This window comes from Corvus moneduloides, chromosome 6 (assembly GCF_009650955.1).
Source record: "Corvus moneduloides isolate bCorMon1 chromosome 6, bCorMon1.pri, whole genome shotgun sequence".
Taxonomy (NCBI): Eukaryota; Metazoa; Chordata; class Aves; order Passeriformes; family Corvidae; genus Corvus; species Corvus moneduloides.
Genome location: NC_045481.1, coordinates 54740150 through 54754279, shown reverse-complemented (window position 1 = coordinate 54754279; position 14130 = coordinate 54740150). Strand labels below are relative to the sequence as shown.

Sequence of the window (14130 nt, the reverse complement as noted above, 5' to 3'; positions counted from 1 at the left end):
TTGTAGTGTCAAATAGGCTGTATCTCAAAAAAAATTTAAAATCCAGAGAGAAGTCCATGGACCACAGATGGATTCCGTGCTCTAACTGGTCTGGCTTCTTTGTTCCCTGCTCGTGCAAACCATCCCACGCTTCATCAGGGAGGGGCTGTGGCTCCCACTGAAACCAGCTCCTTCATAAACTGATGGTGACACTACATGGGGACTCCCAGCCTGAAATGCTGCGTGACATTTTCCCAAAGGTGGAAGATTTATGGGTTTAACCTAAATTAATTAAGAAGCAGAACCTTAATTAAGAAGCAGGTTGCTTCTGAAACAGCTAACACACTTCAAAGGGCTGAAGCCATACACTTAATGGGAACAAAGAAGAGAAAACAGGGTCAAAACAGACCATATCTGTGCCTTGTTCTCACCCCATTCATCTAGCACATGGAGGGGGGGGTGCTCTGCTGGTATTTTAAAAATAGCAGTGGAACATCTGCCACCCAAAGGAGAATTGGGGAGTGTGGGAGGGGTATGTGGTATATTTTATTCAAAAGCTGCTGCTCCCCTGTGGAAGCAGAAGATGAGCCAGATGTACTTTTTTTTTCTCTACCAAGTCCTGCTCGCTTTCCCATTGATTTCAGTTGAGCCAGGATATCCCTCTTAGTCTCTTTTTCTTTTATTTTTCCCCCTAGCTAGGTGGTTTCTCTTTGTGAATGCAGGAGGCAAATTGATCCTGTTTCATCCTCTCATCATACCAGGTACAGCTGTTAGCTGAGGGGCAGGTGGTTTAAGAAAAACAAGAAACGAGTCTCTTGAAAACACGGCACAGTTTTAGGACCTCAGTTCCCACAGAGCTCAGTGTTCTGGGGGAAATGACCTTAGATAACCACTGTGCTCCTCAGTCAGTTCTAGCTGCTCAGTTAATGATGTATTTGTACCATTTATTCTGTAATATTTTGAGCAGGTCATTCCTAACTCTGGAATTAAGAGAGATGGGTGGCTTTTCCCATTGTAATGGTGTGGTTTAAATGATGTTTCAATAAAATCCACCACTGTTTCTTTAGGAAGACACACAAACAAGAAGCAGGATGATGGACTCTTCATGGAACACAGCTTCTAGATGTGCAAGCCTCAAGCACCATCCCTCCAGATTTCTGTAAATCCTGCTGGATCTCCTTGGCACCTTTAGGAAGGTACACACGTATTGCTGCAAGTCTGGCCTTGTGCTATTTTGGAAAAGGGTTTTGAAAGCTACACCCAACATTAAGAAGAGATTGATGTAAGAGATTATGATAAATGCACAAAACACTTTCATTTTCTTTATTTTCAATCGATACTGTATGAATACAAAGTTTCTAGAAAGCTACAAAAATTCTACCACTTTATCAAGAAGGCATCAAAATGTGTCACTTTGCAAAGACATGAAAACACCTGCAGTAACCGACACAAAAATAGCATTTTTAGAGTGATGAAATAATTGCACTTAACTGTCATGGATATTAAAGTTATCACACATATGTACCGCGAAAGCTAGAATACATTTTTTTTTTTTACAAAGCACTTTATAAAAAAATTCTCTGCACACAAAACCTATAATTTTCATATTACTATCATACTAAAGATAAATTCACTTTAAAGCCAACACTTAAAACATTTTAAACAAAAAAAAAAGGTACCAGTACCTACACACAGACAATAACAAATACAAGAATACTGTACTGCCAAGAGGTTTGACTGAAACTCCTTTTGAAAGCTTCTGCAAATATGTTAAGAAAACATTGGAGAACATTCAGTTTTTTCCAAGAGCCTTCCCTCACTGTCTAACCTAGAGGTACTTTATCATCAAAAGGCAAGTTCTACATCAAAAGTTACCAGCAGCAGTACAATATTAAAGTAACCACTGACCATATATGAATATGCTTAAGTCACAAACCCATTTTATACACATTACACAAATAAACATAAAGTGAGAATTCCATTAAGTCATTTACAAATGTGAACAAATGCACATGGCAAAAAAACCCCAAAACAAAACAAAAACCCAACCTGTTTTACATAAAATGCACTGAAGAATTAAAGGCTATTCAGGTTTTCAATGTTATAAAATTCTTTTGTCTTTTTTTTTTTTTTTTCAGGCACATATTGTATTTTTTGTCTGCAGTCGTGAGCCTGAATCAGAGGCCCATAAAACGAAACAAAACAAAAACAAAAACACATATTCTGTAAGGAGGTAACAGGGATCCATCTCCTTTTAGTCAACTGAGTGCATTTAAGATTTAATTTACACACTAAAACTAATTACATGATCTCAGCAAGAATGACCTGAAAAGTTAAAGGATGAAGATGTCCAGAGTGTTTCTTGTACTTTGACTTATCCAGCCTCAATCTTTCTTAGGGGGCTAAACATCTCGTTATGAAAGATAAGAGGGGGAAAGGAGATCATCCTGAGCAAAGGACAAAGCCGGGCTCTACTCCCCACATCCGCCGCGCGCCCGGGCACGTGTATCCTCATGGGAAAAGGAAAGGGGGGACAACAACAGGGCTCTCAGTGTGACTGACTGAGTGCTCCAGGAAAACTCCCAGGGGAGCTGCTTCAGACAGCAGGCATGCCCCAGGACTCGCAGTGGGAAAATAAATAGATACGGATTAGCACGTCAAATGTCGTATCTGCCTCGGACTGGCCAGTTACTTACATTCAACATTAATGTACACCCTTCATTATTCCCAATAGCCCATCCCATGGGGTTCCACGGGAGAAGCTACTGCCAAACTGAGCTGTAGCTGTGGTGGAGGGGGAAAGTGAGAAACAGGCATTAGATCTGCAATTCCTTCAAAATAGTGGTGCAGTACCTAAACAAAATCAGTCTGGAATTCAAGTAAGTAAAACTACATTTGTGAGTAGTAATTTTTAACAGCCCCAAATGGTACCATTATGCTTGTTTGAATGAGACAGAGGTGTAGTTTATCACAAACATTGACTAGCACAGCCGAAATGTTTGGCAATAACTGAAAAAGTGTGCTCTGCTTGTGGGCCAAAAGTGTCTTTGCCCCACCTCAGTCTCATTGAGTTCAACAGGATTACTTGTCTTCTAGAGGTAAGTGAGATTTAGACCTTGAAGGAATAACAAAAATAATATTTTAGAGAAAGGGGATTTGAATTATCACAATATTTACCACACAGTGTCACAATATTTCTCTATATAAAAAGTTAATCTTAGTTTTCATCAAATACTTTAAAAATCAAGTTAAAATTGTATTCACAACTATATAATCCCTCTGACAGCTTTTGGTTTTGCTGATATTTGTTCCTTTTAAAATTGTTAAAATGTTGCTCCTCTTCCCATCGATTTCAGTTGTAGTGGAGAGTATGGCCCCCGTTCACAGAAGGTATCAAATACAGACATATTATTAAGAGGAGCTAACTTTTTTTTGTTTTTTTTCCAAGACATCATTTGGGAGGAAAACAAAACAACCCTGTGTTCTGAGTCATGCTGGCCAGAGTTTCTCTACCAGCACCTTCATCCACAAGGCTCACACCCAGCGTTTCAATGCTTAAACCCACACAATTGCATTTACCCTCGCTATGCTCAGCTCTCCATGTTCGTCTTGTTCTATGTATCTGACCTTCAGCGTGCACAACTTTGTAAACAAAATCTTCTGTCTAAACAAAGAATCTTCACAGATACCAAAATATTGTTAGAGGAGATCAATGAAGCCATATTTGTCCACTGAAATTCTGTAGGATACGGATCTCTCATTATGCAGATGAGTGATTGGATGAAGAGAATATAAATGCGAATATTTTCATTTTTATATCACAGACGAATCAGTTGCTGGTTTGCAATGCTGTCAGAAATGGCAAACAGTAGATTTTTCGCCAGCAGGCTGATCATTAGCAAAATCCCTTTGCTATGAATGGTGCTCTTTTGTGAATGGAGGCCTGTAGATTCAACCTATTCCAATAAACCAAAGGCATTACGGTGATAACTAAATATTTTTGGTCTCTCTACAAATTGTCATTATTATGGCAGCACTTTTCTAAGCTGGAATTTCAAACCAAAGGCACTTTCATGCTAGAGTGCAGAAGAGTCACAATTAATTATTTGGTCATGAAATTTAAAAAGGCAGCATTCATTAATACGATTCACTTTTCAGGGAGAACTAGGAATCTGTAACCTTTCCTTTTGGTATAGGCATTTCACTGCAATGGGACTGACTTGTACAGACAGCTGGTTTAGACCAAGCAGTCAAAGAGCGTTCCTGTGGGGAAAAATACGGATATTTTAAAAATGGAACCAATTAATAAAACAATGTATAAAATTTAATGTTAAGAGGCTAAAGGTACTTCTAATATAATGCTAAGGCACTGCATATTGTAATGCTTTGGCAGCTCTCAATTAAAAGGTTCCTACAAAAAAGTAACAGTAACAAGATAAGTACTTCCAGCTTACAAAAGAGCTCACAGTTTACAGGCAGCCTGTTGGACTACACACCCCACACTCAACAGTTGAAGGATTAAGGCTTTTAAGAATTAACATATACAGGGTATGGATCATTTACAGAAATGTAAAGAAAAGACAATGGAAGTAGTTTCCCTAATATTACATATGTGAACACCAATAAACATTGTGACTGTTTATACCCTATAGTTATGGCATATGTAGTGTGCCAGATCCTATTAAAAAAAAAAACTGTACCTGGTTTTGCACATTGACTCACATACTTTATATGCCTTAAAGAGTTTGCTTGTTATTAAACAAAAAAATTAAAAAAAAAAAAACCACCAAACCCACAATTCAAACCCTAAATAAAAGACAACTTTAGAACAAAAAACAAAAAGTAGTTTTTGACTTGTAACACCAAGTGCTTAGAATAAAGGGCTACCGTTAGGCTGTTACAATGCAGTGCTTTTCCTGATGTGATGGTTAGTGTTAAAAATGAACGTTAAAAGAGACCTTGCCATGGACACATTTCTCTGTTCACTTCGCAGAGTATAAACTGAAAGATCATCAGCCCTAATATCCACAGCTAGACATCACAGCAACCATCCACCTCATGGAGTCAGATCAGGCTGAGGGACTAAAGCAGCCTCCCTTCCCCTCGGTGATGTTTGCACCCTCCTCGAAACCGAGACCTCTCCAGCGTTAGGGATGATGATGGTCTGACCCACTACCTTGCCTAGGCTCTGTTCTAGTCTAGACATTTCAACAGTGGGCAATTCCAACAGAAAGGACTATGCAGGGATATAATTTAAAGAAAAAATAAGACTTGCTTGTTTGAAGACTACAGCAGTGTGCCTGGGAGTAAATTCCCTGCTTGAATTGTGCATGGGAGCATATCGTAAAGGGCAGGGAGGAGGGGCCTGCAAAACGTGAACTTTGATTCAGGACTGGCAAAACCTTTCCTAAGAACCATCTCTGCTGATAACTCATCACTGATCTTTAAGGTGGCTTGTGCTTGGTCAGGCAGCCCTCAGCCTTTCAGACAAATGTTTTGCCTGAGAACCCTCTGCTGGCCCAGCACCTGCCCAAACAACTTCTGCTTGGGACACGAGAGGCAGCGGGAGGAGAGGAACTGAGCAACGCCCTCTGTGCTGAACGGGAGGGACGAGGCTGCTGCTCTCACGTGTGGGGACCTCAGGCAATCACTCACACCCACAGCTGTGGTTCGAAGCCTTACAGTGTTAAAATATCTCCAGCTGTACTTCACTTCTTGGAGTCTTCCCTGAATTTATCAGAAGGACGAATACTACCACATCCAAGAGGACAGCAGACCCCATGTGGTAGGTGTGTGTTTGTTTCAGAGAAGGTCTTTGCCAGACCTGGAGAGACAACTGGGAGAGGTATAAGAGCACCATGATTAAGAGGAAAAGGAGGAAAAAAATAAAATTCTCCGCTTTCCAATCTTTGCCTGATGCTGGTTGTGATTTTCTAGCGTCTCACAGATATTAAAGCTGCTGATCCTTTCAGAGGTGTACACACTCTTCTTTCAAACACATCAGTGTTTTGCTTTCTGTTTGCGAATGGCTTGATGCTGTCACCATGTCAGTTGTTTCCATTCATCTCTTAATTTCAGAGTTGCAAGTTTTTTGCTCATCTTATTAGAAAACATAGTTGTCCATATAAAATATAACCGCACACACGAGACTACATATAATGCAAGTCTAAATCTTCAGTATTTACCTACTTATTGCAAAATGAGCCGTCTTTTTCATTAAATAATCAAATTTTCATATTAGTACAATACAACTTTATACTCTTTTAAAATACACTAGATATGTTAGGGGTAAGGGATGATGTTTTCTTTCTCTGCAATACCTGTTTGAAAGTTTAATGGATTAGAAGATTAGTTTTAGCGTTGAGAAAAAAATACAAAATTTGCCTAATTTTAGGACCTGTCTGTTTCTATCAGGCATTTCTTAAGGCTATATTTTTCATTTGGTTTCAAACAGAAAAATGTTTCATTTTAAAAAATAATTTAGTGAATTACATTCGTCCATATCTTCCACCCTAATTAGTTACAAAGATAATTCTATAAAGATTATTAACTTTGTGTACTCATTTACAGTTATAGCTAAAGATTCATTTCAATTTCACTTGCATTGTAAAACAAGTATTTCATGTTGGAAAAAAACCCAAAATAAATTCTTATAAATGCTGTCAGTTTTTCCCCATGGCAAATGCTCTGTCATACGTTTTTCTATCAGAATTAAAAATAGGCCTCCACAGACAGAGGCGTTAGGTTCTTAAATACAGTCTTCCCAAAGAACTGTGGTTTACAAATTTGAAGAACACTTAGTTTTAGAAATAATTTTTACAACTGTACCAGAATTTCACAGCTACAATTATATATGAACACATTAAAAATGACTTCACTAAAACAGGATTTAGAAAAATGTGGGTGAAAGTTGGGCCAGAGGCACTGCCACTTAGTGTTGAGGTTTACAGTCTGTGTTTTGAAAAAGAAGTGAAATGAAGTGTATATATAAATAACTGCTCAGTCCTTTACAAGCCTGTAGATGTGATGCTGTGCTCCGTGTTCGCTGTTAGACACTTCAAATACACAAGCCATGCAGAGCAGGGTTTCTTGTGTATCCCTGTTTGTCACCACCTGTGTGGGGGAAGGAAGAGGCAGACGGAGCATTACACATCTGGAAAAAGCAGGGCTGAAACAAGAAGTGACCGATGTCACCTCGGTCCTGCCCCAATCCTGCGGCAGCAGCCAAGGCAGCATGGCTCTAAGAGCTTGGCTGAGGTGCCACCACAGAGCAACAGGGAAAGCAAGCTGGGTCACTGGATGAAACTGGCTTAAAGGCCACTACATGGACCATTCTCTGTGTTTTAGGTCACCTGTTGGGCGTTTGCTGCCTTTTTTCCCTACCCAAGAACTAATTAATGCCACTAACATCTGCAGCATTGTAACCGAGCCCCAGTAAGGACAGATGAACGCGATGGTTCAAAGTTACTGCCTCAGGCTCTCTTCAAATCCCAGATTTGAATGGGAAAAAGGAAGAAGTAAGCTGAAACTTGTGGAACATAACAAAGATGTTTGTTCACACTCACAGCCAGCTGAGCCTTTTCATCCCGAGCGTCTATAGCGTCCAATTCCAAGAGAATTATTCTGAAGTCAGTGGGACAGTTTCTTTGGTAAGCAACATGACTAAGGCATTTGGAAACTGGCTTCCTACGTTACAAGCTGAGCAAGCCATACAAAGCCTGAGAGTATCTTAGAAGTGGAAAAGTAAAAAGCCAGTCCATACCAATAAAATTGTGAAGTTTTCCAAGACGCTGTTCATCATGTATTTCTCTGGTAAATGCTTCAGCTTGTGTATGAAGTTGATCATATATTCACACATTGGAGAGCGGTTTATCCTGTACACGAACCGGCCATTCTCAAACCTTGCATATTCAGTCTAAAAAAACATAAAGAGCATTTAGAATGTGATAACTCAGAAATAGCAAAGAAGTGACCACTAAATATGTCCTTCTCTTTTTTTTTTGTGTAGACAGGAAAAAGAGAAAGTGGCTCAGACACACACCTGCCTGTTCTCTGACTCCCTGCCCGAGCTATGCAATGCCCTGCTAAAAATTATGGGGCCCTTGATTATCAAAAATTATACTATCACTACTTGTTCTCTAACATGGAAATTAACAAACTGAACAGATGAGGATTATAAAGTCCCAAACTGAGTAAGAATGAATTGAGCCAAAAACTGTGATAAGATGATTTTACAGGAGTTTTGAGGTGCCTGTCTGCAAAGGGAACAGCAAAATTAAGCTTATGTATTTATGCTTAAGTGCTCACATACAAACATAGATCTATTATTGCATGCTTTAATAGGCAATTTAGGAACTCCAGAAAGATGCAGGACTACAGCTGGAAGAAAACCAGACTGACTTTGATTCCCGAAGGAGGGTAAGGCTGTGACTCTCGGACTTCTGCTGTCCAGCTACCAATCCCTCAGATGAGCTACTCAGTGGTTTACGAGGATTTTTGACTTTCTCTAAGCTTGGAATATAGGAAATTACTAAAACCTCTTTTTTATGGTTAGAAAACATATTTGGTATATGAAAGGACATAAACAATGACCAGGACATCTGTAAAGGCTCAACCTTCAGCTCTAGGCTAAAATTCCCCCACTAAAACTGTTTTGTACATGACAGATGTGAGTCTGGGGCTTAGTCCCCAGCTGCAGTATCACTGTACAACAAACCAGCCAGAGACCTGACCATGCCATACAGGTTTGTGCTTAGGAAAGGTAAAAAATAAATAAAGGCACATATCCCATCACATCACCCACCTCTACTTTTTCTACTACTTGCTTTCCAAATGAGCAGACTTTGGTGGAACAGGTGATTGTCATGTTTTCTGAGCTCTCATACTGACTGGTGACTCCGTAAAACGCTCCTGTATCATCTTGGATGTTGCAGTTTAAGTCAGCCTGTGGGAAAAAAGGAATGGATGGTGAAGATTTGATTTTTCATTATCAGTGGGAATAGCATAAGCTGTCATTAGCTCCCCATTCTTTTCAGAAGTAAGGGGGGGAGCTTAATGGTGATGACAGTGACAGTGGAAAAAGTCTGTCAGGGAAGCAGCGGCCTAATTGTTGCAGTAAAAACCTGAGGAAATCAGCAATTTATTCAAACTTTAAACAATAAAAGATGACCCAGTATTTCTGTGGGCTACAGGTGATGTTCTTGTCTGGCAGATAGCTGATGAAAACCCTGGAGCAAAGGAATGATCACCTGCAAGAAGCCTGGCTCCAGAGCCAACCCCTCTGAAGTGAACCTGCCTTGCAGTCTCAAATTCAGCTGAGCCACCCCACTTCAGAGAGGCCACAGCTCACTTTCTCCTTTTCCTTTCTTAAAGCAATGAAATCCCCATGGCAGAGGGAGACAGCTGGGCACCACGGGATCGATCTCTGATAAGACTGTGCCGGGCCATATGGCATTGATTCAGCAAAATACTCGACTTCACAGAGCAGTCTGACACAACCCCAGGCTCCCTGTGTGCACAGAGCCGTGCCCACCACCAGCAAATATTGCTGGAAGGATTTGCTGGCTTCCAGCATTTCTCTGCAGCCTCAATAACCATCCAGCTGCCTTTGATATGCAGCATCAGAGACCGAGACTCAGAGGATCAAGTGAGGAACAGCGCTACCTTCAATTATTCATGTCCGAATCCAAGCCCTGTGCACAGCAGGATTAATTTGGCTACAAAGCAACCACACAGGTCACCTGCTGAATCCGGCCTCCCCAGGCCTGCAGCAGTGCTGGAGCTGTTCTGCCACTCTGCTCTTTGACATCATGGATCCATTTTCAAAAGCCCTCCATTTAAAAGCACGCTAATATGGATACAGGCAGAGTCTAGGGACATGCCCAGCTGGATTTGTTGATTCAGGCATTAGCTCTGCTGACATCTTTGATGCCCAAGGAGAGGGTGGGCAGGGTTTTCCTTTCATGTGGAAATAGCTGATCAGCTACTGCAGCATGACAGCTAAGAATCACCTGAATTTGCAAGTTATGCCGAGGTGAGCATTTTAGCAGGGAAATGTACTTCTGCAGCTGTTTCACTTGCAAGTCTAACTCTGCTTGGTTCTATTCCTAATACAGAAATGGAACACAAAATACTTGACAGATACTTTCGTGTTTACCCTTGGACTTTTTAAAAACCCTGTTTACAGGAATGCTTACCTATGCCCCATCCCTGGAAGAGTTCAAGGCCAGGGTAGATGGGGCTTTGAGCCACCGGGTCCCCATGACAAGAGAATTGGAAATAGATGATATCTAAGGTTCCTTATGACCAAACCATTCTACGATTCTAGTGTGGAACACTCACCATAGTTCAGGTCATTTGTAACTGCTATTTAATTTTTAACTTGGCAACAACTCATTAATCCTCCTTAGTGTCTGCAGTCCTTATTTGTGGTACGGCCTTCTGAGGCAATATTCTGATAATAGCACACACTGAGCTAGTCTGTGGTACAGAGAAGACACAGGTCTAAGGTTACTTGGGGCTGGCTTTGTAAATTAATCAGTGGAGCAGCCTCCTGAGGTTTGCACTCAGTAACACAAACAGCCCCACAGTCACGTATTTTGCATAAGAGGAAGAAATCCTATCACTGTTGCACCTTGTTTCTTGCACCTGCTTTGCGTGAGGTCAGCAGTTAATGTTTAATGTGCATCTAAAGCAGGGCTGTCACAGGGAGCTGTAAGGAATTGCTCAGAGCTGGTAGTAAATAAGCAATTTGCCATCACAGCTGGCCTGCAACCGAAACATGGCAAGCATCTAAACACAGCAAACTGCAGCAGCCATCGGCCACACCACCGCTGCTCCACCAGAAGAATTCGGATTTCTGATAGAACAATTGCACTGCTGTAATTAATGGTAATAATAATAATAGAAGTAATCTCTTGAAATGCAATTATTCCTGCTGCTACCACAATTGCAGTGTTACTAGCAAAACATTTTCTCTCCTTTCAGATACGAGCAAAATATTTAGGAAATCATAACTAAACCACCCCTCACAATTTCACGTTGTCAAAAGGCAACTGCCACAGACCTTGCTTTTCGAACTCCAATAACAAATGTTTAGAGAGTTAAAAAAGGATAACTTTTTATCTGCTGACTTCTGATTTTGAAGCCCACTGAAAAAAAACATCTAACTGTTGTATTTACATGCTGACACTTAACCTGGAAAAGTAACACATGTGACCATCTGGCACCCTGTTGTTCACTCCCACAGCTCTTCCAGCTCTTGTGAAATCACCGGGAGGACTGTGTACACAAAACATCCAGGCTGGGGCCTGATGTTTCAATGAGGGACACTTGAAACTATCACTCAATTGTCATGATTTACTCTGATGCAATCACAACATGGTTCCAAAAGTCCCATGATGACCATATAGATGAGAATTATCTTCATTTACTTGTTTGCTCTTCAATTTTTTTTTTTTTTTTTTTTTTTTGAGTCTAGCCCACAATAAAGGTATTTTCAAGGAAGGACAGAATTCTCTTCGTAAACAGTTTTCATGTTCAAATAATTACTGATTGCTGAGAGCTGAAGCTTTAAGACTCTTCAAAAAAGTCTAACACCAACCAACATTAAAAAGTCATAGGAGTTGGCAAGCAAATGCTCTTGAAAGAAGGCTTCACCAATGCCTCTTTTAGTACCGTAACAATTGTCTTAAGGACTTAAGTGTATTATTATGGCTTAAATAGTAAGGGATTTGTCTGAACATATACAGCTAAAAGCTTAATTGTATTTCTTAAACTGATGAAATTAAAATAAATTTTTTGCTGGTTTTCTCCTTCTCCAAAAGGTTATGGAAAAAAAAAAAAAAAAAAGAGAAGGCTACCTATGTGGCTGTGAGAGTTGTAGATGTGGGAATAAGGAGATGTGTTATAAATGAATGTCCTGGTATTCAGCTTTAGCTCCTTACCACTGTATTGATTCCAGGGCTTGTGTCTACATTTTAGAAGGGATGTTGGAAAATTGGAAAGTGTTCAGCAAAGAGTTACAAGAATGATTTCAGGTCTGGAAAACATCCTTTGTAGTGAATGACTAATGAAACTCCATCTACTTACTTTTTCCAAGGGAAGTTTTTCCACAACCTTGTCATAGCCTACAAGTTGCTACATGGGGAAGAGTCTTCTCCTAGATTAAATCTTGCAGAAAAGGACATTAAAAGGCAGAAAGCTAAAGCTAAGCAAAAGCAAAATGAGAAACAAGGCAGGGGCTGGTAACCCTGATGGCAATGGAACGCTGGCATAATTCTCAGATGAAGAGAAATCACCATTACCTGGGGTCTTTTTTAACCAACTGAATATCTGACAGGGATGCTCTGGTTCAAGCAGGCTTGGTGTTGTCCAGTGGCAAACATTACTTAGCAAAGATCACTGCCTATGTTACATGAGAGGCAAGAGCACATAAATATAATAACAACAAAACTGAAATACAGGAATTTGTCATATTAGTCTTCTCCTTATAATTTCCTATTTCAATGATCCTTGTGAAAAACATGACAACAGGCAAGCCTTTGGGGTGCTGCTACCAGCTCTGGTGCATTATTTCCATGGTGCTCTGTCTCCAGCTGTTCTCCTGCACTCAGACACAGATTGCAAGGCTTCCTGGGCTGTAAAACAGCTTTCCCTCCTGTATGGCTTCTCAGGCAGCTGTGCTCTGGGCTCCAGGCACTGGGGTTGGGGAGCACTCTTGCTGCCTGTACAGATAACTTTTTGAATGGTGACTTCAAATATATTGGCATGAGTTCAAATATTAGGGCATTTAAAACATTGTGGGATGATCATGTGTGATGAACAGGAGTCCATTTACTCACTGAGTTTTAAAGATCAATGCAATTTAGGGGGGAGAAGATCCCAAACCACAAATGGAATTTTAAATTTTTTTTTTCTTTACTTTCAAGAGTAGAACTCTAATTGAGATTTATTTCTGAGCACTGAGTTTCATACTAGCTGAATGCACTTGGAGGCGGGAGAGGCACTCAGCTTTTTGGCACCCTATCTCCAGTGTAGGAGCATGATTAATTCATTAATAAAGCAGAGCTTGTCAATGGGTAGCACTGGAAATACTACATATTAAGAGCACCAAGTGTTTGATACACTGAATGAAGAAGCCTCTGCCTATGTGCTGCAGGAAACACCTAAACAGAGCTGGCTGCAAACAAAATAAAGAGTAAAAATAAATCCAAAAACCATCTTCCCATTCCTTTCCCAAGAGCTCTTGGGCTCTGTGCTACAGGCAGGGGCAGAGGGTAGAGCACTTGTGTAATAATAACAGCTTTGGCTACCAAAAAAGCAACTCCAGCAAAAATTGCTGAGAAGAGTCTAAATCCATCCTGCTGAGTAGAAGGAAAACAGCACCTACTGGAAACAGTGGGATCTGGGGAGGGCCAGAACAGCTTGCACTGGCACTCAGCAGTTAACATTAAGCACATCAGGTCACTTATTAACAACATATAGGTTTGAGCAAATGCTGACTGCAGGGAGGTGTGTTACTCATAGACCGCATCGTGCCTCTCCTCCTCCTCTGCAAAGCACCCCCAAAGAGCAGGGATTCCAAATTGTGAAGCAATTTTTTCCAACGGGAGCATCTGGGCCGTTGGCACGTCGCTGTGCAGCTCAGGAATTGTGTCCAGGTCTGCCACATGGTTGGGCTTGTGATGGACAGGCCAAGCTGCTCCAGCTTCCCAGCCCCTTCCACTCATCATCCAGCCCCCGCATCAGCCTGCACAGGGCTCCTCCTCAGCACCACGTGAGGCCCCTGTGCCTAGAGGGCCGTGGTGGGGAAAAGCAAATGGATGTCTGCTTTCTTCCATACCTAATTTGTTTTGCATACATTTGCATGCTGGCCATAGAGCCATTCACACTACGGGTCCCATTTGTGAGCTGCAGATCATTTGCCAGTCAAGCTGGCGAGTGTGTGTGTGTGTGTGCGTCTGCGTGTGCGTAGGGAACTCCAAGATTCTGGATTATGCAATATAAATTACATGTAAAAATAGAAAGAAAAACAAAACAACAAAAAAAGGGCAGTAGCTGCAATTGTGCACGTGTGAATGAAGGGCACAAAGAATCTCTGCACCTTTTAAGAGGGTTGGAGGCACATGGGGATAAATTCAGGAGGGGGTG

At 40.9% G+C, this 14130-nt stretch overlaps 1 protein-coding gene across 10 annotated transcripts in view; it reads right to left on the bottom strand.

Annotated features, from left to right (window-relative positions):
* Positions 1–1275: 1275 nt before the first annotated feature.
* TEAD1 (TEA domain transcription factor 1) overlaps positions 1276–14130 on the bottom strand; it is a 153092-nt gene continuing 140237 nt past the window's right edge. For 9 of the 10 annotated variants that reach the window (XM_032112479.1, XM_032112480.1, XM_032112481.1 and 6 more), the window contains 3 exons: positions 8783–8923; positions 7742–7894; positions 6683–7092 (listed from right to left, as the gene is read on the bottom strand). In XM_032112479.1, the coding sequence (XP_031968370.1) occupies positions 6979–7092; positions 7742–7894; positions 8783–8923 (408 nt within the window). In that variant the 3' untranslated portion in view covers positions 6683–6978. Of the gene's footprint in view, positions 7093–7741; positions 7895–8782; positions 8924–14130 lie in introns of all 10 variants that reach the window. The other variant, XM_032112473.1, reaches the window with a different exon arrangement.